This window comes from Hyla sarda, chromosome 6 (genome assembly GCF_029499605.1).
Source record: "Hyla sarda isolate aHylSar1 chromosome 6, aHylSar1.hap1, whole genome shotgun sequence".
NCBI lineage: Eukaryota > Metazoa > Chordata > Amphibia > Anura > Hylidae > Hyla > Hyla sarda.
The window spans coordinates 98573777-98600018 of record NC_079194.1 but is presented as its reverse complement, the minus strand read 5'-3'; the positions used below and the strand labels follow the sequence as shown (position 1 = coordinate 98600018).

Genomic DNA, 26242 nt, shown 5'->3' with positions numbered 1-26242 from the left:
CAGTCCCATGTAAAACTGCAGTTAACAAGCCTTAAAATAACCATATGCTTTGAGACATGACAAGCTCACCTGCATTTGAATGGGTGGCAGGAAAGATTTATTATTATGTGCTTAGAGCCTGATCCCTCTCCCCAGCTTATGACCTTGGCAAAGCTGCACTGTGGGAAAAGTGCCATAAAGCAAATGGAGGCAGACGATAAATTGTCTTTATTTTTTAGGTAGGATGTCAGTTATTTGTAAATAGCCGAGAGAGAGAGAGAGGAGTCAGGCAGAAAATCCATTGTGTACCCTACCATCTGGAGGAGTATGTGCTGTGCAGCAGAGGTGCCCCTTAAGGTAAAGCTTCAGACTGCTTCAGTGCAAGCCGAAATCCTGGATGAAGTCAAATTTCTTCTGTACCGTCACTTTCAGCAACCCCCCCCCCCCTCCTCCCCCTCAGAAAAGGGAATTTTGTATATGTTAAACATCCTAGACAAGCATGGTAAATGGGATTATACCGAGGAAATGCAAGCTCAGTGCTCAGCTAGGAATTAACTCTTACTACTTCACTTTTCCTTCTTATTTTCTGTGCTACATGTTGTCATTGAGTTTTCGTCTTCTATCACTTAAAGGGGTACTCCTCCCCTAGACATCTTATCTCCTATCCAAAGAATAGGGGATAAGATGTCAGATCTCCGGGGTCCCGCTGCTGCAGCACCCCGCTATCATTACTGCGCAGAGCGAGATCGCTCTGCACGTAGTGACGGGCAATACAGGGGCCAGAGCATCGTTATGTCACGGCTCCGCCCCCGTCACTACAAGTCTATGGGAGGGGGCGTGGCGGTCATCACGCCCCCTGCCATAGACTTGCATTAAGGGGACGGGCCGTGATGTCATGAGGGGCGGAGCCATGACGTCACGCTGCTCCGGTCCATGTATCGCCCGTCATTACGCACAGAGCGAACTCGCTCTGTGCAGTAATGATAGCGGGGTGCCGCAGCGGGGATCCCGGGGTTCCCCAGCAGCGGGACCACGGCGATCTAACATCTTATCCCTTCTCCTTTGAATAGGGGATAAGATGCCATGGGGGGAGTTCCCCTTTAAAGGAAAATGGTCACCCGTTCATCCACACTATACCCAATACACCGGGTTATAGTGCGGGTGAAAGGTGACCGATGCAGGGTCCCTGACTCATATACGTACCTGCAGTCTGGCGCCCGATCCCTCTGAAGGTCCTCTTCTATCTTCTGTGAATTGCGCACTGGAGGCGGGCCCGTCGGCTGGATTTGAATATTCATGGTTGCTGGTCACGTAATCACTCAGTAGGCACAAGCACTCACATGACCAGCGACCATGAATGTTCAAATCCAACGCACAATTCACCGAAGACAGAAGAAGATCTTCAGAGGGACCAGGCACCAGACAGAAGGTATGTATATTAGTCAGAGACCCCGCATTGGTCTCCCGTTTACCCGCACTATAACCCGGTGTATTGGGTTTAGTGTAGGTGAACGGGTGATCATTTTCCTTTAAACATTCTAAGACCATGTTCACTTGGGATTCTGTGGGAATATTCCACTCAGAAATAACCCTGCAACAGAGTCCCATTGATTTCAATTGGATTCTGCTGCACTGTGTACACGGCTGAATTTCAGCGGCAGAGACATCTGAAAATCCTGATTCTGGCGTCTGCAGAAAGAATAGACATTGATGTTTATGAGGCAGTGAATTTCCGAACAGTTCTAGCGCCCAACGGAACATTTAAATGCGCAGAATGTCCGCCCCATGTTTATATGTTGACATTGCCTATCTGTTTTCTCATGTGTCACTCTAATAGTGTGGAAAAACTGGGTGGTTGACATTAACCCCTTAAGGACTCAAGGTTTTTCTGTTTTTGCACTTTCCCTTTTTTCCTCCTTACCTTTCAAAAAATCATAATCCTTTCAATTTTGCACTTAAAAATCCATATGATGGCTTCTTTTTTGCTCTACCAATTCTACTTTGTAATGACATCAGTCATTTTACCCAAAAATCTACAGTGAAAAGGAAAAAAAAATCATTGTACAACAAAATTGAAGAAAAAATGTCATTTTGTAAATTTTGGGGGCTTCCTTTTCTACACAATACATTATTCGGTAAAAATGACACCTTCTCTTTATTCTGTAGGTCCTTATGACTAAAATGATACCCTACTTATATAGGTTTGATTTTGTCGTACTTCTGGAAAAAATCATAACTGCATGCACGAAAATGAATACGTTTAAAATTTTCATCTTCTGATCCCTATAACTTTTTTATTTTTTTGTGTACAGGGTGTTATGAGGGCTCATTTTTTGTGCCGTGATCTGAAGTTTTAAGTGGTACAATTTTTGTATTGATCTGACTTTTTGATCGCTTTTTATAAATTTTTTCATGATATAAAAAGTTACCAAAAATACGCTATTTTGGACTTTGGAATTTTTTTTGCGTGTACGCCATTAACCGTGCGGTTTAATTAATGATATATTTTTATAATTCGGACTTTTCTGCACGTGGCAATACCACATATGTTTATTTTTATTTACACAGTTTTTTTTTTAAATGGGAAAATGGGGGGGGGGGAGATTAAAACTTTCATTAGGGAAGGGATTAAATATCTGTATTAACTTTTTTTCTTTTAACTTTTTTTTTTTTTTGCAATGTTATAGCTCCCAAGCAGCCGACTGAGCTAGCCGGGGGTAGTTTAGTTTCACTTTAGATGCGATGATCAACTTTGAACGCCGCATCTAAAGGGTTAATAGCGCGCTGCATCACGATCAGTGCCATGCACTATTAGCCATGGGTCCCGGCCGTTGCTATGATGCCGTGGCCCCGCGTTATAGAAAGGGTGTGGACTCAGGGTGTACAGGTATGCCCTGAGTCCTTACGTGGTTAATATTCTTACTATTTTCCATGAAAAAGAAAAGTTTTTTTTATGTTCTGTGTCTGATATTACAACTTCAAGGAAATGAGGGTGAGTTGCAATACCAGGTCTTCCATCGCAATGGAGCAGCCATCACATGTGCACACTGCTGCTCCATTTATTATACATGGGTCTGTGAGATAATATCAGCAGTCCCATAGACCAGTGTTTTCCAAATGGTGTGTCTCCAGCTGTTGCAAAACTACCCAGCATGCTTGGACAGCCTTTGACCTCATTGGGATGGATCCTACATTATGAATATGCATCTGAGCATTCAGTTTCCAGGCTTGTAAGGTCTGGCACATCCAGCACCTTATAAAATGGGTGGGGTGCACGAACCAACATGAAGGTAGCCACTCCCCCCATATTTGCAATTCAAAAAAAGGTAGAAATTGGTCAGCACATCTGATATATAACCATTGTATGGACTAGGCATATGGTTGCATGCTGCTGCGGCTGAGCTACAAACACGATATTCATAGTGTAGGGTCCGTCCCAATGAGGTCACCTTATCGTGGTGGGATGTTTCACACAATTTGGCCAAATGGTAAGCTAAGAACCTCAATTTTTCACCATAGCAATATAGCATATCATATTTCATATATTTTATATATAGCTTTGTGCTAGCAGTGTGCTGCTGTAATTCTATTGTCTGTGTTTGTAGTTCAGCCACAGCAGCGTGCACCTGTATGCCGGGTCCACACAATGGTTGTGTATCAGATGTGCTGGCCCTATATATATATATATATAGATATATATATATATATTGTGGGGATTTTCTCTGGTAGATAGGTTAGCGGACGCAGTATAGAGGAAGGGGCCAGGTTGTAAATCAAACTTGTTTTATTCACACTCAGCAAAACATAACAGTCTTGGTGCTTGTTCATACACAGCAAAGCAAAGTTCATCTGGAATCCTAGGTGTCGGTTCACACTCGGCTAAATGCTCAGCCACAGAAAAGTTCACTGGCAGGCTTCCAGGCGCCTGTTTGCAGTCTTTAGCCCTCAGCTCAGAGGACTCCACAACTTCTCTGTCAGATGGAGGTCAGTCACACACAACACTCACCTGACTGACTGCTTTATAAGCCTGCCTGGAACGTGGGGACTAGTCACCCACCCAGCACTTTGACTATTCCCAGTAAAAGCCATCCCTGATCAGCTTTACAGTCATACTAAATATCTGCAATCTGCAACACTGACACTTGAGAAAGGAACCTCAGTGACACATACCGACCATCAATGTTGGCCCCTTGTTCCTTGCTATATATATATATATATATATATAAATAAAATGTGTTATGTGATTTATGTTTCTTTAAACATTAAAGCCTAACGGTGATGGGTGCCACTAAGTATATTTACCTCTGACAGCTATATATGGTGAATCTTCATACCTGTCATACCTGCTGGAGCATGTATGTATTTATAACCTTTCATGTTACTTTTGCCCATTAAAGGGGTACTCCAGAGGGCAATAAATTTTTTTTCTTTTGTTTTTTCAAATTAACTGGTGCCAGAAAGTTAAACAGATTTATAAACTACTTCTATTTAAAAATCTTAATCCTCCCAGTACTTATCAGCTGTTGTATGCTCCAGAGGAAGTTGTGTAGTTCTTTCCATTTTTAGTGCTCTCTGCTGCCAACTCTGTGCGTTTCAGGAACTGTCCAGAGCAGTAGAAAATCCCCGTAGCAAACCTATCCTGTTCTGGACAGTTCCTGACATGGACAGAGGTGTCAGCAGAGAGCACTGTGGTCAGACTGAACATAACTACACCTTCTTCCTACAACTTCCTCTGGAGCATACAGCAGCTGAAAAGTACTGGAAGGATTAAGATTATTAAATAAAAGTCATTTACTTTGTGGAATAGAAAACATGTTTCCCCTTTGGGAGTACCCCTTAAATACAAAACAAGTCAAAGAGCTAAAATGTTATTATCTTTCTATTTGATGATGATTTGATATTTCAATAAGCTATCAGTAGAATGGTGGTCGAGATCTCTAGGAAAGTGGGTAAGGAGAGTCTGCAGGCTATAATGCTTAAAAGGTACCTCTCATCAAATAAACTTTTGATATATTTTAGATTAATGAATGTTGAATAACTTTCCAATAGCATGTTAATGAAAAATATGCTTCTTTCTATTGTATTTTTCCCGATCAGTCCTGTCAGCAAGCATTTCTGACTCATGCTGGAGTCCTACACACTCAGAGCTGCCAGCCTGCTTTGTTCACAGCCAAACAGGCTGTGAACAAAGCAGGCTGGCAGCTCTGAGTGTTCTCCTTTGTGAACAAAGCAGACTGGCAGCTCCTAGTGTTTAGGACTCCAGCATGAGTCTGAAATGCTTGCTGCCAGGACTGGTAGGGAGACCCCTAGTGGTCATTTCTTCAAAGTGGAAAATTAAATAGAAAGAAGCATATTTTTTTATAACATGCAATTGTAAAGTTATTCTGCATACATTAATCTATAATATATCAAAAGTTTTTTTTGATGAGAGGTACCCTTTAAGATGGGAATACTATAAAAAAAAGCATTAAACTTACAGTTTATAATAGAGAGGGGGTCATAGTACTCAGATATGTACATACATACATACATATGTACATCTGTTTTTTATGTTAATTACACTATTGAAGAATTCTACATTTAGTATGAAACAGCTGATAACAAGGAACAATAGACTACATTAAACAGGCGAAAACCAACAAATAAAAATACATTTCTTGTGCTTCTTTACATTGTCTACAAAGATACAACCAATAACACCGCTAAGTGTCCCCCACAGTGACACAGGGTTACCCCAAAAGCCAATTTATGTATATATATACTCTGCATGCAATAGACAATTAGCGCCCAAGAATTAATAACACAAGTGTCAATGAAACCATAAATGTCATTTATTTAACAAATAAAATCATACAATTTTATTAGATACATTTAAAATACTACAAAATGTGGATGATAATAGGAGGAACACCCAAAGACACTGAAGAGATTACATCACTACTAGAGGTATATATCATGGGTAAAGTGCACACTGGCCAAAATGTAAGCAAAGTATAAAGCTGTTCACATTAACAGTCAGGTATGTAGTCACCATATACAATTCTAATGGATAGCTAGGAGTTTAGCATTGAGTCAAAGACCAGTCTGCAAGTAATAAACAAATATACTAGTATTGAACGATAGCTTACATATGAGACAGCACATAAGCATATTACCAGAAAGAGGTTTCATTCCTTTGTCAGGAGGAGGGGGGCAAATATTCCAAACGAAATATTAAAATAGAGCAATGTTTTCTAACCAGTATGCTTCCTGCTTTAGCAAAACTACAACTCTCAGCATGCCTAGTTGGACATAGTCTATATGTGGTGCAAGATTCTGCTCCATGGTGCCTCCAGCTGTTGCAAAACTCTAACTCCCAGCATGCCTAGTTGGACATAGTCTGTATGCGGTGCAAGATTCTGCTCCATGGTGCCTCCAGCTGTTGCAAAACTACAACTCCTAGCATGGCCAGTTGGACATGGTCTATATGCGGTGCACGATTCTGCTCCATGGTGCCTCCAGCTGTTGCAAAACTACAACTCCCAACATGGCCAGTTGGACATGGTCTATATGCGGTGCAGGATTCTGCTCCATTGGGCCTCCAGCTGTTGCAAAACTACAACTCCCAGCATGCCCAGTTGGACATGGTGTATATGCGGTTCAAGATTCTGTTCCATGGGGCCTCCAGCTGTTGCAAAACTACAACTCCCAGCATGCCCAGACAGCAGAAGGATTTGTAGTTTTGCAACAGCTGGAGGCACACTGGTTGGGAAACACTACAATAAAGACAGATATAGAGACTGGCCTCATACACACACTGTCATAGCTACCCTCTTCACATAGGGGGAGCCCGAGATAACGTAAAACTTAGACTGCAGACCCTCATGTGTTCAGCACTCTGGACAGCTCCCTGTGTATAGTCACTATCTATGACATTCCTGAGTCTGCTGGACAGCTCCCTCCAGCAATATCCTGCAGCACAGTCAGAAGTTCACGTGTCATCATCATCATCATCATCATCATCATCATCTCTAACTGCTATCTTCTTCTCAGATCTTTTTAGTCCCTTATAGCTTCAGATCTTTCCCTTCTTCCATTTTTTCTGCTTTCTTTCTCTATATGTCTATAATTTTCTATAGTTTTATTTTATTTTTTTACATTTAGTAAAAGCTTTCCTTCCTATTAGATCTTATTCCCTTCTTGGCTGTACACGTATCTCGCCATTCTCTGAATATCTTATTATTTACTAACTATTTTCTTTACGCTTTCAGTATGATCTTTATCAGCACTGATGTTCTAGCGCTCTCCGATCTGGAGTATTCTCTATAACGTTTGACCGCCAAGCTTGCTGAGCCAATGGAAGGGAATGCATCTGGGTTTATTCACACATACAGTATCCTGCGTATATTTGATGCACAGGATTTGAAGCAGCAGATTTGATGCTGCAGAGCTCGATGGAAACGAAATGACCAGACACAGCTTCAAATCTGCGGCTACTGTATGTGGGATTGGAACCCATGGGTACATTTACACGTAAAAAGGTTTGTTGTAGCTTTAATGCTGTTTAAATCAATGTAACTAAATGATTGAACGCAGCATCACAAGGTAGGTGGGAATGTACCCTTAGAGTACGTTAACACATTGCAGATCTGCTGAAGATTTTCTGCAGCTGTCTGCAGCAGATCTTCAACTAATTTATATACATTGTTGCAGTGCAGAAACACTGCATTTTTTTAAGCATGCATGGGATAAGCATAAGGCTATCCTTCATTTTACTCCAAAAGAATCATCCTATAGGGATCACCACTACAGGGAACATCTAGTGCTAATACCCATATGTAATACACTACACCAAAAGAAAAGGGGTATAGAGAGCTCCAAAAAATTCATGCAAAAATCTTTATTAGAAATAAAAAAAACATACATAAAATAAAACTGGCACAGTATGATAGCGACATGGATGACAATGGCATGGGGAAGGTTGTTACATAGTTGCAAACCATAGAAATCATAAACTCATAAAGTAATATACAAATGTACAAAGTAATCAGATTGGGAACATAAGTAAAGAGCCAGTACCCACAGATATAGAAACCTTACCCAGGTCAATGTCAGACCCCTACATATGTTTCGCTCCGTCGAGCATCCTCAGGGAGCGTGGTCACCAATGGGTCAATGCTGGCCATTTATGCCGGGCCTAAACCAATCACATGCACTCACACATTCACACACTAATAACTAAACCAATCCTGGAAGGTCATATGAATAAAAATGGCGCCAAAGCAAAGTCCCAATAGCTGACATTGTTGGTATCAGTGCAGCAGCGTATTACACTTGCAGTAAATCCGCTGCATGTGAACATACCTAACACAATATAAATGAGAACTGTAGAAAGCTTCATTTGGGCATCAAACACTTTCTCCTGGATTCCCGGGGGTCCCAACATTATGAGACCCTGATATCAGCTTCTCATCCAGGGACCCTTCTAACAATGAATGCTTGTCCAAATACTTTGTCTGGTTCCTGCTATTATTGTATTTTCATACCCTCGTCCTTATGTGAATTAGATGTAAAGTAAAACGTAAAAATATGAAGTTGGGTTTCCCAACCAGTGTGCCTCCAGCTGTTGCAAAACTACAACTACTAACATGCCCGTACAGCCTTCGGCTTTCCGTCCATGCTGGAAGTTGTAGTTTTGCAACAGGTGCAGGCACACTGGATAGGAAACACTGCTCTATCTGCATGTTCATCTAATACTTCTCCACCCTGCATTCCCATAATATGGAGTGAATGCCTCTCATCTATCTGCATACACATTAAGCATGTCTGCTCCTGTGCAGTGTGAACTCTGCCCACTGGGAGCACATATCTTACTATGGCTGCTACTTGCATGGAGGGGATCACTTCTGCACTAAATAACTATCATTCTATTTCCAACAGATTCTGTGCAGAGTGTTCTCATCTCCTCGGGATCTCTCAGTAGGTGTGCTGAATGTTTATAGGGTTAAACAAGAGCTGCCCCTTTTGTCCAAGTGAATTATATATATATATATATATATATATATATATATATATACACACACAGAGGGGATCAAAAGTTTGGGCACCCCAGGTAAAAATTTGTATTAATGTGCATAAAGAAGCCAGGAGATTGTGAAGGCCATGGGAAAACCTTCAGTTTACGCCTCTTGATGTAATCCCCCGTGGATTTCGAGGTGTGTTTAGGATCATTATTCATTTGTAGAAGCCATCATCTCTTTAACTTCAGCTTTTTCACAGATGGCATCAAGTTAGCATCCAAAATTTGCTGAAATTTTATTGAAGCCATTTCCCTTCTACTCGTGAGATGTTCCCTTTGCCACTGGATGCAATACAACCCCAAAGCATCATTGATCCACCCCCATGCTTAACAGTTGGACAGAGGTTCTTTTCATTAAATTCTGTTCCCCTTAAATTCTGTTCTGCTCATTCTGGCCAAAAAGTTAAATTTTTACCTCATCGGTCCACAGAACTTGTTTCCAAAATGCATCAGGCTTGTCTATATGTTCATTTGTAAAGTTCAAGCGCTGATTTTTGTGGTGGGGACGTAGAAGAGGTTTTCTTCTGATGACTCTTCCATGAATTCCATATTTGTACAAGTATCTCTTTATAGTGGAATAGTGTAGCACAACTCCAGTGTCTGCCAGTTCTTTCTGGAGGGATTGTGCAGTCAAACGTGGGTTTTGAATTGTTTTTCTCACAATACTGCGAGCTGTTCTGTCTGATATTTTTCTTGGTCTTCCAGATCTTGCTTTAACTTCCACTGTTCCTGATGACTGCCGTTTCTTAATTACATTCCGAAGAGAGGATATTGACATCTGAAAATGCTTTGCTATCTTCTTATAGCCTTCTCCAGCTTTGTGAGCGTCAACTATTTTCAGTTTCAGATTTCTACACAACTGCTTAGAAGAACCCATGGTGCTGATTGTTGGGGCAAGGTCAGATGAGTCTGGGCATTTAAAACCTTTGAGATTGACATCACCTTGTCTTCCCAGATGATCATTGAGAACAATCCATGACACTGGCAGGTCTCAGCTCTGCAAAGGGGGCAGTGCATGCTATAAATTCTGCAGGGTGCCCAAACTTTTGCAGATGCCATTTTTTTGCTTTCTGTTATTTTGAAAGTGTAAATGATTGACATATTATAAGAATGTCTAATCTGTAATTTGATGCCTTTTGGGGATTTTTCCATCTTTCCTTGGCTTCTTTATGCACATTAATACAAATTTTTACCTGGGGTGCCTGGGTTGCCCAAACTTTTGATCCCCACTGAATTATTATTTTTTTTTAATAGTGCTTAATAAAAGTGATGTTTTAAGGTCCCTGTTACGCCGAGCACTCCGGGTCCCTGCTCCTCCCTGGAGCGCTCGCGGCGTTCCTCTCTCTGCAGCGCCCTGGTCAGACCCGCTGGCCGGGAGCGCTGCACTGACACTGCCGGCGGGGATGCGATTCGCATAGCGGGACGCGCCCGCTCGCGAATCGCATCCCAAGTCACTCACCTGTCCCGGCCCCCGGCTGTCATGTCCTGGCGTGCGCGGCTCAGCTCCTTAGGGCGCGCGCGCGCCAGCTCTCTAAGATTTAAAGGGCCAGTGCACCAATGATTGGTGCCTGGCCCAATCAGCCTAATTAGCTTCCACCTGCTCCCTGGCTATATTACCTCACTTCCCCTGCACTTCCCTGCCGGATCTTGTTGCCTTGTGCCAGTGAAAGCGTTTAGTGTTGTCCAAAGCCTGTGTTCCAGATCTTCTGCTATCCACATTGACTACGAACCTTGCCGCCTGCCCCGACCTTCTGCTACGTCTGACCTTGCCTCTGCCTAGTCCTTCTGTCCCACGCCTTCTCAGTAGTCAGCTAGGTTGAGCCGTTGCCGGTGGATACGACCTGGTTGCTACCGTCGCAGCAAGACCATCCCGCTTTGCGGCGGGTTCTGGTGAATACCAGTAGCATCTTAGAACCGGTCCACCGACACGGTCCACGCCAATCCCTCGCTGACACAGAGGATCCACATCCAGCTAGCCGAATCGTGACAGTCCCCTTGGAATAAGTTCTGTTATACGATTGGGAGACCTCACAAAATAACAGTAGGTGTGGCAGCATCTTTCAGAGAAAAAAAAAAAATATATATATATATATATATATATATATATATATAAATATGTGGTGACCCACGGTTTATGATGGGACCACGGGGTATAGCGGTGGAAGTGGTGGGGACAGATGGTATTAACCCCTGGGGCAAGATGTTGTTAACCTCTAGTGTTCGTGATGCCAGGGTGTGGTTTTATGGTGTAGAGTACCACCGACAACCAACCCAGAAATGGCATATATTAAATGAGAGTCAAAAGCAGGTTTTGCTGCAGCTGGAACTTTACTGAAGAAGGCAGTGCAACGTTACTTACAGATAGCCAACTTCCACAGAGGTGACCGGAATACAGGGAAGCTCTCTGGCTTGCTTGGACTTGTAGTGGTAATAATGATGATGCAGGCTACTGTGCTACTGTTATGACCTTGGTAGGGACAGTAGAGACTTGACTTGTAGACATAGAAGACTTATAGATTAGATGTGGCTGCAGACTTGTAGGCTTTGGCATAGCTGGACTGAACTTGTACAGGACTTGTGCTTGCTTTCTTGTCAGGGAATCAAGGGAAAGAGAGAAGAGACCTAGCATGGTTACTACAGCCCTGTATATATCAGGGGGCTGGACTAAAGTCCATCCTAATAACTTTTGTACATAGTTTATATTCACTATACAATACTTATAATAAATGTACATGAATAATATAAAATAACAATGACCTAGGGGGATCCTGCAGGAAAGCCCTGTGGACTTGAGGGACTCTACCGGAGGGGACTTTAGGAACTGTACAGAACCACGTTCTGTACCGGGACACGACAAACCCCCTTACTTAATATAAGTCACCCTCGACGTCTGTTCCCTTAGGGAGAGGATCGAAATGGCCACTGGGCCAAATGCAGTCCTGAAGCATTACATATAATGACCAATTCCAGGCTGATGAAACGAATATGAAAACTGATGAACTGGTGATAAGAGTCTCTGTATATAATGTCCATACATGCTCTGCAAGTCTGATGAACATAATAACTCTAGGACTTGCTTGAGATAAGCATTCATTTTCTTATGACTATACTTATGACTATAATGGCATGACTTACACATATGACATAATTATGGACTATGCACAATTAGTGACTCTGCATGTAACAGACATAGCTGACTATACATTTCTGACTGACTAAAACATTTTATGACACTGTACTATCACACTTTATGAGTACTGCGACATTTGATTTGTACTATGATATATCTGACTATGACTGACATTTGACTGACTATTAGACTTGGTATGCATGGTGCCAGAAATGCTTATACATACACTTTGACATTATACCACTGTTTATTTTTGCTGTTAGACACTGGTTGCGGATTGGGTTGCCAGAGACTTTCTGCCCAATGCCTTGGCTACTAGGGTCTATCGGCATTACACACTTACCCCTATAACACTTTACTCTAGATAACATTTGGCATTCTGTTACCTTACTTTTGTACATTTATTTGATTAGCTACAGGAATACCTTCTGGCCAGTAAAGAACCTTGGGCACGCAAAGATAGGAAGATATAACATTGGTTACTTGACATTTTGATGACTAACCATGCTGCGGACTGATATAAGAATGCTACAGTCCCTAATTTTTATTTGACTGAAGTTTGTAACTGATCTACATTACTTTTGTGATTGAGGCTTATGTATACTGAATTTATGTGTGTACACTATTTAGGTAAGTCTAGATATCTGGCTGTGTAAGGCGTAATGTGAAGGAGGTTCTCTCGTCTCCCCCAGTGGGGCTGGGGAAACACCTATGTGGTATCACTAGAACACCTTTAAACAACCCTGTACACGTGTACAGTAAACCATTTACATTTTATTAGGCATAACTTTTAATACCCATAGACATGAGTGTTAAGTGCAGCTAATCCAATAACTGATATGGTTATTTTAGATCCACCTGTTATCCCGGAGTGCAAAATGGTGCACAAAATATATTACTTTTACCATATACATTAAAGTTGACGTATGGCTCAGTAGTCCCAATACACTATGGAGCCTCTGGTTAGAAACACGCCCGTAGCCGGGCACAAGACGTACAAAAACGTTGCAGGATAAACTGGCTTGACGAAAGTCTTTCAGGTACTCTTTGGAATGTTGCTCTGTTGTAGTAAGCCTGTAACAATAAGCATGTACTTGTGTACAGAACAGTTAGTCATATACCCATAGTAGGTACAGTCATTGTACACAATGTACAATGTACTTTAAAAGTGCACTCTTTCTTCCCAGCCTCACCTATCTTTATGCTTCCTAGGTTGGGACATAAATCTAGGAGCGTGAGACTGGACCCCTTCCATGGGGTTAACATGAGTGTTCCACGCCACATGGGTTGATCGTGACTGAGCAATGGTCGGGCTGATAGTGACCACTACACTCACTGCAGCAGCTTGCGCCCCTGGGATATTGTAGGTGCCCGTTGGTCTGGCCAAACCTCTTTGACATCCTGAGTAGGCCAAGGCACATTTGTTGGTGCCTGTTGATCAGGCCACACCTCCTCAGGGGGAGTAGGCCTGGTCACATTTTCTGTGAAGGTAAATGAAGAGCTGGATCTCTTGAGAAACTTGGGAGCCATAGCAAACGCCTCGGGCATGTAGATCTCCTCCTCAAGGTTGGCATCTAGGAACTTCATTGGTCTCAGCCCAAAAGGATCTGCGTCCCAGTCATCTGAAGGAAAGTAGGTGAATGGCAGCTGAGTTGGGTTCTTTGGCCTGTTGACAGCTGCTGCCCACTCTCCTTGCAGGATCCTCACTGAAGTATACTCTACGATTTCACCTTTTTTCAGGGAATGCAGTGCCGGGGGAAGATAGTCTCTTTGGACAGCTCTCCTGTTCACAAGGATGATGCCCCCATGCCGGCAGTCCATAAGTGTGCCAAATCCCCTGACTCGGTCGAACTTTACAACAGTTGTCTGGCGGTGCTCCAAGGGTGGCTCACCTTCCTGGGGATGCTCCAGCTTTCTGATATATAGGGCCTCTAGCTGTTTTGTGTCTTGCTACTGTTCTTGACGAACCTCATACGGCAGCAGCTTGGGCCCATACATTTCTTCTGTGCCCTCAGTTCCTCTACTATGGCAGCCACTTTGGCTTCTCTGCGGGCTCTTTCGGCCTGGTCTGTAGGAACTGGGGGATGGGGCTGCCCTGGCAGGGGAAGAATGTGCTCCCTCAGATACTGAATTAATGCAGACTCATCGCTGAAAAATCATCTGGGTAGAGGGGGTGCCTGCGGGCGTGCAGTAGCTTCAGCAGCTTTCTGGACTTGGGTCCCTCTCTCGGTGCTAGAAGTGGAAGAAGGTGTAGAAAATGTGGCCTCGGCCGGGGGACTTACTTCCGACCTCCAGGTCCTATGGTGAGGAGACAGCCTCACCAGCGATGCTTCTCCTGACTTGAAAGATTCCCCTTCCGGGGTGGCTGGCCATTTGTCCTCCTCTTTAAGCAGGGGCAGGTCGCAGGCCTCTTCAGTCCCAATGGACAACTGCTGCAAACGGTCAGCTAGGTCTTAAAATAGTTGCGCTGTGGCAACTTTCCGATCCACTAGCGCCATCTTGGTGCTCTCGCTCCCTTGCAGGTACAATTTGTAATGGAGTGCATAGCATGGTTTTGGCCTGAATCTTACACATGGCAGCAATATAGCATTCTTCACCTCCCCCTAACTTTTTTCAGCACCCCGGCAAAGCACAATTTTTTTGCAGACAATGTCCCATACACTTTTGGGCGCAATCTCTGTCGCAACTTGCGACAATTCCGGGCAATTCTCTAAGCACATTTCTAAATAGGGGGAGGCCTAATGGCTTTGCGGCAATGGTATACACTTGTATCCTGTTGCGGGTGGCCTGGTGGTTGAGTGGTTAAGGCAAACACCCGTATCTAGTTTATGACGCCAAAGTTGGGGTGACCCACGGTGTATGGCGGGACCACGTGGTGTAGCGGTGGAAGTGGTGGGGCCCGATGGTATTAACCCCTGGTTAAATATGTTGTTAACCCCTAGTGTTCGTGATGCCAGAATGTGGTTGTATGGTGTAGGGCACCGCCGACAACAAACTCCAAAACGGCATATATTAAATGAGAGTCCAAAGCAGGTTTTGATGCAACTGGAACTTTACTGAAGAAGGCAGTATAACAGTCTTTACAGCCAACTTCTACAGAGGTGACCGGGACACAGGGAACCTCTCAGGCTTGCTTGTACTTGTAGTGGTAATGACGATGATGCAGGGCACTGTACTACTGTTATGACTTTGGTAGGGACAGTAGAGACTTGACTCGTAGACATAGAAGACTTACAGATTAGATGTGGCTGCAGACTTGTAGGCTTTGGCCTAGCTGTACTGGACTGAACTTGTACAGGACTTGTGCTTGTTTTCTTGTCAGGGAATCAAGGGAAAGAGAGAAGAGAGAAGAGACCTAGTGTGGAGACTACAGCCCTGTATATATCAGGGGGCTGGACTAAAGCCCATTGATAGCTGGTTGCCTGTAGGTTACCTGTGCATCTGGAACTCTGGGTATCAGGGGATCCCATATCACATGACCATGTCACATGACCTTAGGACGGTCCTATATAGTTTAAACATCCTAATAACTTTTGTACATAGTTTATATTCACTGTAAAATACTTATAATACATGTGCATGAGTAATATACAATAATATTGACCTAGGGGGACCCTGTATGAGAGCCCTGTGGACTTGAGGGGCTCTACCTGAGGGGACTTTAGGAACTGTACAGAACCACGCTCCGTACCGAGATATGGCATATATATATATATATATATATATATATATATATATATATATATATAAAATTACTATTTGTGTATACATATATTTTTATAACCTCACATGCATCCCCTATTCCTAAAGGCATACCTGACCCTTCTCACCTATGCTCATGATAGCTGGTGGCGACTGAAAAGAATGCCCACTGTCCTGTCCCAGTCTTCCATCCATAAATAGGAGACAATCTCCCTCCTTCAGCCACAAGGGGTCTTCAATTATGGCTGGTGGCTCATCCTGGGCTTTATGTATACACCACCTGACCTCTCTGCATGTCCACAGGTGAGCCTAGTGATGTGTTTTATTACCTAGCAGGTTCATGGAGGTCATGTACAGCCTGTAATACTGCACATATGCTCACCCATAGAACTTACAAAAACAGCACCACACCTGTCCTTAGGTTGTGTGTGGTGTTACAACTTGGTTCCATTTGCTTTAAAGATCATCTGCAGGATGTCTGATCGTGGGGATCCGGCCGCTGGGACCACCCGCAATCTCCTGCACGGGGCCACGGACGCAGTGTGACGTTGCGGCAGTCATGCCTCCTCCATGTAGTTCTATGGGAGAGGCAGTGTTCGTGCCTCTCTCATAGAACTGTATGTGGAGGGGGCATACCGTCAACCTCAGAGAGGTCGACGCTACGCGCATTAGCCACTCACATAGAGCGGCAATGCAGGGCCCCGTTTGGGAGATCGCGAGGGGTCCCAGCGATCGGACCCCCCCATGATTAGACACTTGTCCCTTATCCTCTGGATAGGGGATAAGTTGTCTTTTGCTGCAGATGTCCTTTAATGGAACTGAGCTGCAATACCACACACGGCCTGAGGACACGGGTGGCACTGTTTTTTCAATAAACCAGCTCTGGTTCTCTTACCCTGCATACAGAGGTTTTTCAGGTAAATATAATCGATGACCTATGCTATGAATAGGCCACCAATGATCAGCAGGGTGGCACTGCCAACACTCACCACCTTCACTAATCAGCTGTTCAGCACTACCACAGCACCCGGATGTACACAATGTACGGAGCCGGAAGCCTCTACTCTGTACATTGTGTGGTGGCCATGCCAGGTTACTGCAGCTCCTCTCCCATTGAAGTGACAGCCCTGCAGAGAAGCTTCTCCCCCCCCCCCCCCCACCAATAATGTAGAGTGCAGCTCCCCCCTCAGCACACTGACAAGAGGCTGCACTACACTCCCCCTGCCTGGCTGCATATACTCCTCCTCTTCCTCACATCTACGCTGCTTTAACTGTTTCTTGCCCTCAGCGCCGCTGTTCTCCTGCAGTCTGCTGCTCCATTCACCTCTCTACAGCTCGCCCTGTTGTTTTTTTTCTTTTTTAGAGACAGCAAATAGAGCAAACATCTGCTGTCAAAGCAATAGTCCCCACAGCCCTGTAGCTGCTGTTACCTTCTCACCCTGCCTTAATCCCCCTCACTACCCATTCACTGTACAAAGCCCTGCGTTAACCCATTCACTGCACATATCCCTGTATTGTGCTGTGAATGCACCTTGCCATGTAGTCTTACTCTCTTAACGATTGCCTTACTGCACTATTTCCCAACAGGGGTGCCTCCAGCTGTTGCAAAACTACAACTCCCAGCATGCCCGGACAGCCTTTGGCTGTCCGGGCATGCTGGGAGTTGTAGCTTTGCAACAGCTGGAGGCACCCTGGTTGGGAAAGACTGTCTTACTATCTCTTGCCCTATCTGTAACTCATACTCCGTTAACCTTCAAAGTATTTAGGACAGTAAGATAAGACAGGTTGGGACCATGCATGTGTGTGTATTTAGGTTCATAATTAGGCAAGGTGGATTTATTATTGTAATAAGTTTAAAAATTGCCTATTGTATTATTGGTTATTGAGTGCACTGACAAATATTGATATTATCCTGTTTTTATATGCACTTGTGGGATTTATTGTATTTCTATGTAGTGTTCCTTAACAAATATATTTTATTACTAACTTATTGTGTCGGGAAGCATTATGGAAATGTAGCACATGCAAATAAAACATTTGTTAATAATAGAAAAAGTAGGGAAACAACATAATCGGAGTTACTCTTTAACAGTCCCATTACATTGCAGGGTTCGAGGCTCAAAGCCTGTATTTTTTTAAGCTCAAGGTTGTTGCATGTTTTGCAAACTTTTAACTTATCTTTAAATATTACAGATAAATATTTACTGTATTCTTTGCTTCTCTTTGTCATTGACAGAAATGAGACAGTTTCGATAATGTGTTCTTTTTGTTTCTGAACAGGGGATATGGAGTGACAAAAATAAGAAATGATGTTCTTGGACGTTCATCCTGTTATTGAGAAAATCCAATAAACTGTATTAGGTTGAATGAGAGAGACTAAAGCTTCCTGGATAACTTTCCAATGTCCGATGTCCCAATAGAGGGACAGTCCTTACAGAAAGCAAAAGCTTGTTGGCATCATTCCATCCATGACTGGGATCCGTCCAGTAGCTCTCTGGGTTATACATATCTTGGTCCTGCCCCAGCATCTCCTATTGATCTCATGCTCTTAGAACACATCTCATTCCTCCCTGGTCATCTTTCTGTATCCTCAAGATTTATTGGCCTGTGGTCAAAGAGCAGGCAGGAGGCACCATCTGCTGCAGCACATTAGCAGATTACAGCCACAAATTATCAATGGGACAGCCCCCATCGGCAGTATTTTGTCTCTATCCGCTTTCCTTTCTCCAGTAAGAGTGTAGGGGAGGAGAGAGTTAAACACGTAAGCACTGCCAATGCCTAGTCTGCACTTAGCTGCAATATCAGGTCCTGCTTGATCTGGAGCAAGCTGCTGCCTCCAGCACAGGATTATTAGGGTGCACGGTTCTCTAAAGACCCTCTTCTTCTTCTTCTTCTTCCTCTCCATCAGCGCTCGAATCCTACCAAGATGTTGGACCCATCTTCCAGTGAAGAGGAATCGGATGAGATAGTGGAAGAAGAAAGCAAGGAGGTGCTGGCACCCAGCACAGGGGCCCGGCTCTCTCCTAGCAGGACCAGCGAGAGCTCCGGGGGTCTGCAGCCCAGCAGCAGGAGCAGCAGTGTCCGACCATCCAGCCCTAGTCCGTCAGTGGTCAGCGAGAAGGAGAAAGAAGAACTGGAAAGGCTGCAGAAGGAGGAAGAAGAGAGAAAAAGGAAGCTGCAGCTCTATGTGTTTGTCATGAGGTGTATCGCCTACCCCTTCAATGCCAAGCAGCCCACCGACATGGCGAGGAGGCAGCAGAAGGTGAGAACAATAGGGGAGGTGACCCCCCTAAAGTATGGGGGGATCATTATGATATTGTGTTGAAGTCAGTGTCATCATCAGGTCACATCCTCTGCAGTAGCTTTTGGAAAGATCTGTCCGTCACGGTGATGCACAGATAGGACTCATTATATGATTGTCTGGGAAGAGGTTCTGCAGCAGCCATATGGTGGGGGAGGTGTGATCCCTGCAGGCTTTTGTCCATCACTGTGTGCTGTGTGTGATATAATATGCATGAATGTACCGTACAGGATGGAGAAGTGGAATGTGGCCCAACTTGATTGGAAGGAGCAGATGTCCAGTAATAGCCGGGGGTCTTACATAATGCTTGGAATAAGCCAGGAAGCTACTGAATATGGCAGGGTCACCCATGCTCAGGGGTTTGTATGGTCAGAAAGCAAAGCCTTACAGTGCTGAATAGAGAAGACACAGGCACCAGCTGCTTTCTGTTACTGCAGATAGTACATGGGGGAATGCATTGATTTTTGCTGCTTCTTTGGGTGTACGATAGAGGAGTACATCAACCGGAGCTAGAGAAATCACATCATCTGCGCCCTCCCATAACCCAGCTCCTCCATAGGCGTCACCAGCTCCTGATCCATGCAACAGCGCCATCTATGGTCGATCTGGGTGCACGGAGAGGGAGGGATGAAGCTGTGATCTGATACAGGAAGCGATCATTTGTTTATCTCATATAGCAGTTTCATTCATAGAAATGTGGCTTGGCCTGGATGGTCCTTATTGCATGCGGATCCTAAAGACTATGCAAATCCTTTGTCTCTTGCCGCAATCTACTTACATATCTATGATTCATAGACCGTTGTCTGAATCAATACACATAGGACCATAAAATCATTGAGTAAAATACTAACCGTGCTGTGCACAACCAATGTCATGAGGCTGGAGGAAGATCAAGCGTAGAGGATCATTTGGCTGAGCCTCAGAGCCTGTGAAGGTGCTTATACTGTAATGGAAATTGGCCAAACTCAGTGTATGACTTCACAATACATCAAAGATATTCCCTGGGTATGGAACAGCCCCATCCATAGCAGCTTTTCTTTTGATCTTATGGCATTAATGGAAATCCAGGCAGACCCCTTGTAGATCGACAACTTTACACCATAGGAACATACAACTAAATAGTCCAGCAGTCACATTATTTGGCAGCGTGTCCTTGTCGTTCACTACCAATTGTAATTGGCTTGTTCCAGGATATCAGAGATATTTTACAAAGCATCCGAGCACTATGGATTCTGATTAAAGTTGTAGTGTTGACTGCTATATTACCAAGACCCTGTGTACAAATGAGGGAACAAGGGGCTGCCACAAGATCTTATTGTAAGATAGCAACATGAGTATAGAAACTATATCGATGACTTTACAGTATACTGCCCACATGTCAGGTCCGGCATTGGTTCTTCTGTGTATGTATAGTACAGGTAACAATATAAAGACATCAAAAACAACAAGGGATCCTGTCTTATCCTATTTCTTTGGCTAAACACAGAATTTGAATCTATGTCAATTTCAGATATGGCATATTCCACTATACTTTGATGTGTCCATTTTATTGTCTTATAATTGTACATAGGAGTAAGAACAATGGTCAACATAGAATCAAAGATTGATGCCATAGCCATCAGAATTAAAAGCTAGTTTGCAATACAATATATGATGAATATGAATGGCGATACACCATATACTGTGGGTGCCGACATTGCTTCCTGAGAGTCACTACAGGGGACGCTTGCATACGTCCTAGGTATTTCATCTGAAGGTTAGTTATGTTGGGATTGAGTAATGGTTGGCTTGGGATATAAGTCATTGTGCTATAGCTATGTAGCAGCTAGTTGGGCTAAAATTTCTATTGTAAATTGATATAGGCTCAGAAAAAAAACTATTCCACCAGTGGGCTGTTTAACAGATGAAGCTCTGGGACTATTTATTAATGTGACACCACAGCATATCCGCGGTGCAACATATGATACAAATCAGACTGTCGTGGTTCTCTAGGGATGTGCTTGTCTGAGCTCATATCACTGGCCTCTATTTCTTCCAGTAATATATATAGGCTTATAAGCAACGTGGCTATCTGCTCCTGGATCCTTAAAAGAATCCCATTGGGTTCATCATTGTGCAAAGATATTTGTAACATTAGTCATATGGACAAAAGAGGTGATTATCCAGTTACTTATCTTTTTTCTTTAGAAAGCTAGTAAACTACATGAAATAAAGGTTACCTTAAAGAAAGATACTAACTACATGCACTTACAGATGGTTTAAAACAGGACTGCAGTGAAACCTACTGCACGATCTTCTACAGTACGTGACCATAAGGTTTAGTAGGAATACACATTCGTTTAACACAACTCAAAAGTCCTGTTCTCTTTGTACCAATGCATTTGGTCATGTCGGAATATGTGTAAGGGCTCATAAATATGATGTTCTGTCAATGAAGGATTTCTAAGCATAGAAGGCCTTATAGGAGCATGGCTTAAAGAGGTATTCCTATTTCATCCAACATAATTGACCTTGTAGGGTACACTATGTTAAATACTTTTGCAAATGCATTAATTTTGTAAATCTGACCCTTTTTCCTAATATTCCTGCTATGTTTCTTCCCTTGTCAACAGCTCATTGTCTAGGTTACAGACCACTCTAGAGGAGGTGGTCAGGCTCGGGTGTATAAATATATATGCATGTATACACACCAGCCCACCCACTGCCTGATATATATATATATATATATATATATATATATATATATATATATATATCATGTTGCAGAGTGTTGCAGAATATTGTAATACCTTTTTTATTGGACTAACAGCATATTGTGGCAACAAGTTTTCAGGTGTCCTCTTTTTATCAAGTCAAAAGGAAGGACTCCCGAGAGCTTTGTTACCACAAAATACTGTTAGTCCAGTTTTACACACACACACACACACACACTAACTCAACCATTGCTTCTGGAGTGGTGGTCTGTAACCTAGGCAAAGAGCTGTCAATAAGGCAAGGAAAGGAGCAGGAATATCAGGAGAAATTTGGTAAAATAATATATTTGTAAAAATTGATTTAACTTGACGTGGCCTAAAAATTAAACTATGTTAGTTAAGATGGAAGTACCTCTTAGGGTGTCAAAACCCTTGTCATAAATATATAGAGGAGAAGACAGTGTAAATAGGAAATAGTATACAGATGTTTTAGGCTGAGAAGAGGCTCACCGTAAAAGTGGATGAGTGTGTAGGTAATATTTGCAGTACAGGAAATCGTCATTTTATTTTAGCAAAGCATGCTGTATCTATGCCTTGCCCAGTCTTAATTTGAATATATAGATACACTGTAAGGTCTAATATGTATAGGTGTAAACATATATCTAAACTTCATCTAGAAAATTAATACCCCATTCTATAACAGCAGCAGAGACAGAAAATGTATATTATTAAAAAATAAATCTAGAAAAATAGACATGTTAAGGGGTCCTATGGGAGGATATAAATACAGCCCCATTAACAGAGCAAATGACAGGCTCTAAATTCCTAATGCACTCATTGTTTCCATTGAGAGTTTGCCCCAAGCGATAATCTCAGGAGCTGCAATTCTTGAGGAGAATGGAGGGGCAAAGATAGTGGGCCAGGGGGCAATACATATTTACCAAAATCTCATGTATATGGGCAAAATAACATTGCATTTCATCCCACGTTCATGTATGTAAGCATTCTCTCCACTACTTTGGTTTCCGAGATCAGTGATTTAGTTACCAGTCTTCAGTTGGTTCTGTCTGATAGGTGAAGCTCATACATATCTGATCAATCTATTATTTTGTGTAACTGCTGTTTCAAAAGATTTTTTTAAACCTGCATGATCTTGTTAGATTAATGCTTCAGAGTAGTGATAAGTTGAATATAGTACTCTCACTGGTGATATTGAGCCCCAGAGAACCCTCTTTATGGTATATGGCTATTTCTCATTTTTCCTATTTAGGGTAGGGTCACACGTAAAATATGCTGCAGATCCGCCGGTGACCATAGAGTGCCTCCAGCAGATTGTCGCTGTGAGTAGGCCAGGAGGTGGGTCAAGGCAGGGCGGGGAGAGTGGCAACAGTTGGAGGCACACTATGGGTTGGGTCACTGGCAGATCCGCAACTTAAAAAAACACTGCAGATACTTTACATGTGACCCTACCCTTAAGGAACAAAGCTGAGCTGTTTGCCAGTGCTACACAAACAGTACTTCCTCCCGTAGTTGCATCATAGCACACTCAGGGGAGTATGTATGAAAAGTGGGGTAGGTGAACATCTTTTTACTCCATTAATGTAGTGGAAACTGTGTCCCTGCCCCAAATTTATCACATTGCGCAGAACATAATCTGGTGCTGATCACGTTTCTTACATTAGTACCCCACTTTGTATGGTGTTTTCTCTGCAACTTTTTGTGTGACTTTTTGTGCGACTTTTCAACATGTGCGACAATTATGCAACTTTTTAATAATGCTATCCACACTTTGTTTGTGACCTCTTCTTTATTTGGTGGCAATTAGTGCCCTTTTTGGTGGGTTGTGTCAAAGTATGACACTTTAAAAAAAAAAAAAAAAAAAAAAGTAAACAAGTAGCATTCATATAACTCCCTGATCACTGCAAAAAATCTACCAAAAACATGTCTACCACTGCAACAATCCAAAACACAAATGAAAAGTTGCAGGAAAAGTCGCAAAAAACATACTGCACCAATATATTATGACAAATGTACCTAAGAAAACCAATGCTTCATGAATACCTCCTCAGTCCTTTCTGATATGCCAATAAACAACCTATAAGGGGTGACCCCCTTATGGGGACAACCCTCACTAGAGCCCTCCCTATAAAATTGATACTTTATTTGGCATTAGTTAAAATATATGACCCCAAACTAGTTAAAATTTGCAGTGGTATGGGAATATTTATGGTCAGGTGTAAAAGAATTCACACACTAAGGGGTGTTCGGGGCAGCTGCGCATTAGTTTGATTTCACTCTGTGGACCACTGGTGATTCCGGTGTCCACTAGTACACAGCTATCCCTCACTCCTTTCTTACTAGAATTCCCCTGTAACCACGCAAACTAAAACTTAGACCGTAGGCCTCCCCGACGTTTCGGTGACAAATCACCTTTGTCAAGGGTTGCGAGGCTACTGTGCTTCCAAATGCCCGACAAGTGTTTATATAAGCTCGGGTGGCCGATACTTCCTGTCCCTGGAGTAGCCAATCAGCGGGCGGAAAGTCATATTCACAATTCTCGCGGTATTGCCGCAGCCAATCCTATGCCAATCTTGGCATGTGACTGTTGTTTACTTCCCATATCTCGCAAGAGCTCTATCCTTAGTCCCGCACTTGCGCGTTATTTCGCGCATGCGAGAAAACTTCACCGGCAGCACCCGTTCAAACCTACTCTGCGCATGTCAGAGGACTCCACTCCCGTGACAGGGTAAGTGGGTCTAATTGTTTGCAGTTGCCATGTGAACCGCTGGATTAACTCTGCATATGCCGGTCAGGCTGATCTCTAAGACTATGCCTGGTATGAGGTGGTAATCAGTTCTGCATGTGTCGGTCTGGCTGTTATTAAGACCTGTATCTGGTGCAGGGTGGTGACTGTGGGTGGTGAACACTCTCAGGGACATTTTTTCTTTTGAGTATTGACTTTCTGATATGCCATGACATTGAGTTCAAGACCACTGAACAGGCTGACTTTGTTTTGGGGGTTGATTTACACAGTACAGTACTTAAGATAGCATGTGGAAGGAAGAAACGGTTATTGATGCACTGGATCTCTAAGGTGCAACATTTTCAGAAATGCAAGAAACAGCAGCAGCAATGAAGGGGTTACACTAGATGCTGCTGAGAAGGTAACAAGAGGGAAGCTTACACAGTCGCACTGTGGACATACAGCAGTAAGTATACTAGTATTTACATGAGGGTCATTTGCCCTGGACTTTATATGGGTAGAGATGACAGAAAAGCCATGACTTACCTTTGTAGATCATCTACAGTAGTCTGACTGGTACACAGCCCAGGCTTTCCCAGGCTGCATCTCTCTCCTGGACATAGCAGATGCTAACTCTCATCTCATCTTCCTGTCTTTGTCCTAGTTTGTCCGCTACAAGAGACAGAATTCCCCTGACAACAGCAAATTAAAAAGAAGGAAGAAGCCGAGTGGCCATTACTTTAGGGTTGTTTTTCATTTTTTAAATGTAGTGTTTTACAAATATATTAGGAATCACCTAGGCTATCAAATGGAGTAAAGTTGTTTTAAACAACAGTGACCATTGAATTATTATGTGTCATCACTCTTAGCCAGTCAGATGTGTCCCCTTCCTCCTCACAGCATGAACAGAAACTGCAGCTGCTTCTCCCTCCTCCTGGGTTCTATGTTATTTTATTAGATTTCTATACTTTTTCAAACAAGCTTCAGGTTCTACAGGCTGAAGGATCATAAGGAAGACAACAAATTACCCTAATAATATATTTTACAATGTTTTATGTGTTTCTGTGTGTGCTACTGTGCAACTAACTAATAATAGTAGTAGTAGTTGCACTTTAGATATACAGATGTATTGTAAGAAGTTCATGTGTCAAGCCATTGATAACATACTTGGTATGAACTTCCTAACGCTGGTTTCCAAGTGTAATACAGGTGAGCGTGTGGGTATACTGAGCCAATCTCACTGCACCATAAGTATTAATGATGTAGTTATTTGGGTCATCAGACCTGTGGTCAGGATAGGAAATCCATCTGTAATATGCCTGCCTGTACAAAACAAGCCTTATATAAAGAGTTCACAATAACTGAACATATGCTGGGTTACATATGCCATATTCATTTGACATGGTGTTTACAGAGCCAGTGTCATTTATTACAGCACAGTTATGCGAATTATTCCCACTAATAATGTATTTCTTGCTAGAAATTCACATTATCCACACATAGTATAGGATTTCCTGTAAGTTCTATGTATACAAATAAACAAAGTAACAATGAACAATCCCCAGGTAGAAATTGTTATTTAATTTTTGAAAATTGATCTGAAATTTAATTCAATGTTTTTTCAGTTGATGGATAA

General features: G+C 42.8%; 1 protein-coding gene across 11 annotated transcripts in view; it reads left to right on the top strand.

Annotated features, from left to right (window-relative positions):
• Positions 1–18380: 18380 nt before the first annotated feature.
• CADPS (calcium dependent secretion activator) overlaps positions 18381–26242 on the top strand; it is a 560269-nt gene continuing 552407 nt past the window's right edge. For 3 of the 11 annotated variants that reach the window (XM_056524517.1, XM_056524516.1, XM_056524510.1), the window contains exon 1: positions 18388–19131. In XM_056524517.1, coding sequence (XP_056380492.1) covers positions 18796–19131 — 336 coding nt within the window. In that variant the 5' untranslated portion in view covers positions 18388–18795. Of the gene's footprint in view, positions 19132–26242 lie in introns of all 11 variants that reach the window. The other 8 variants (XM_056524518.1, XM_056524511.1, XM_056524520.1 and 5 more) reach the window with 7 other exon arrangements.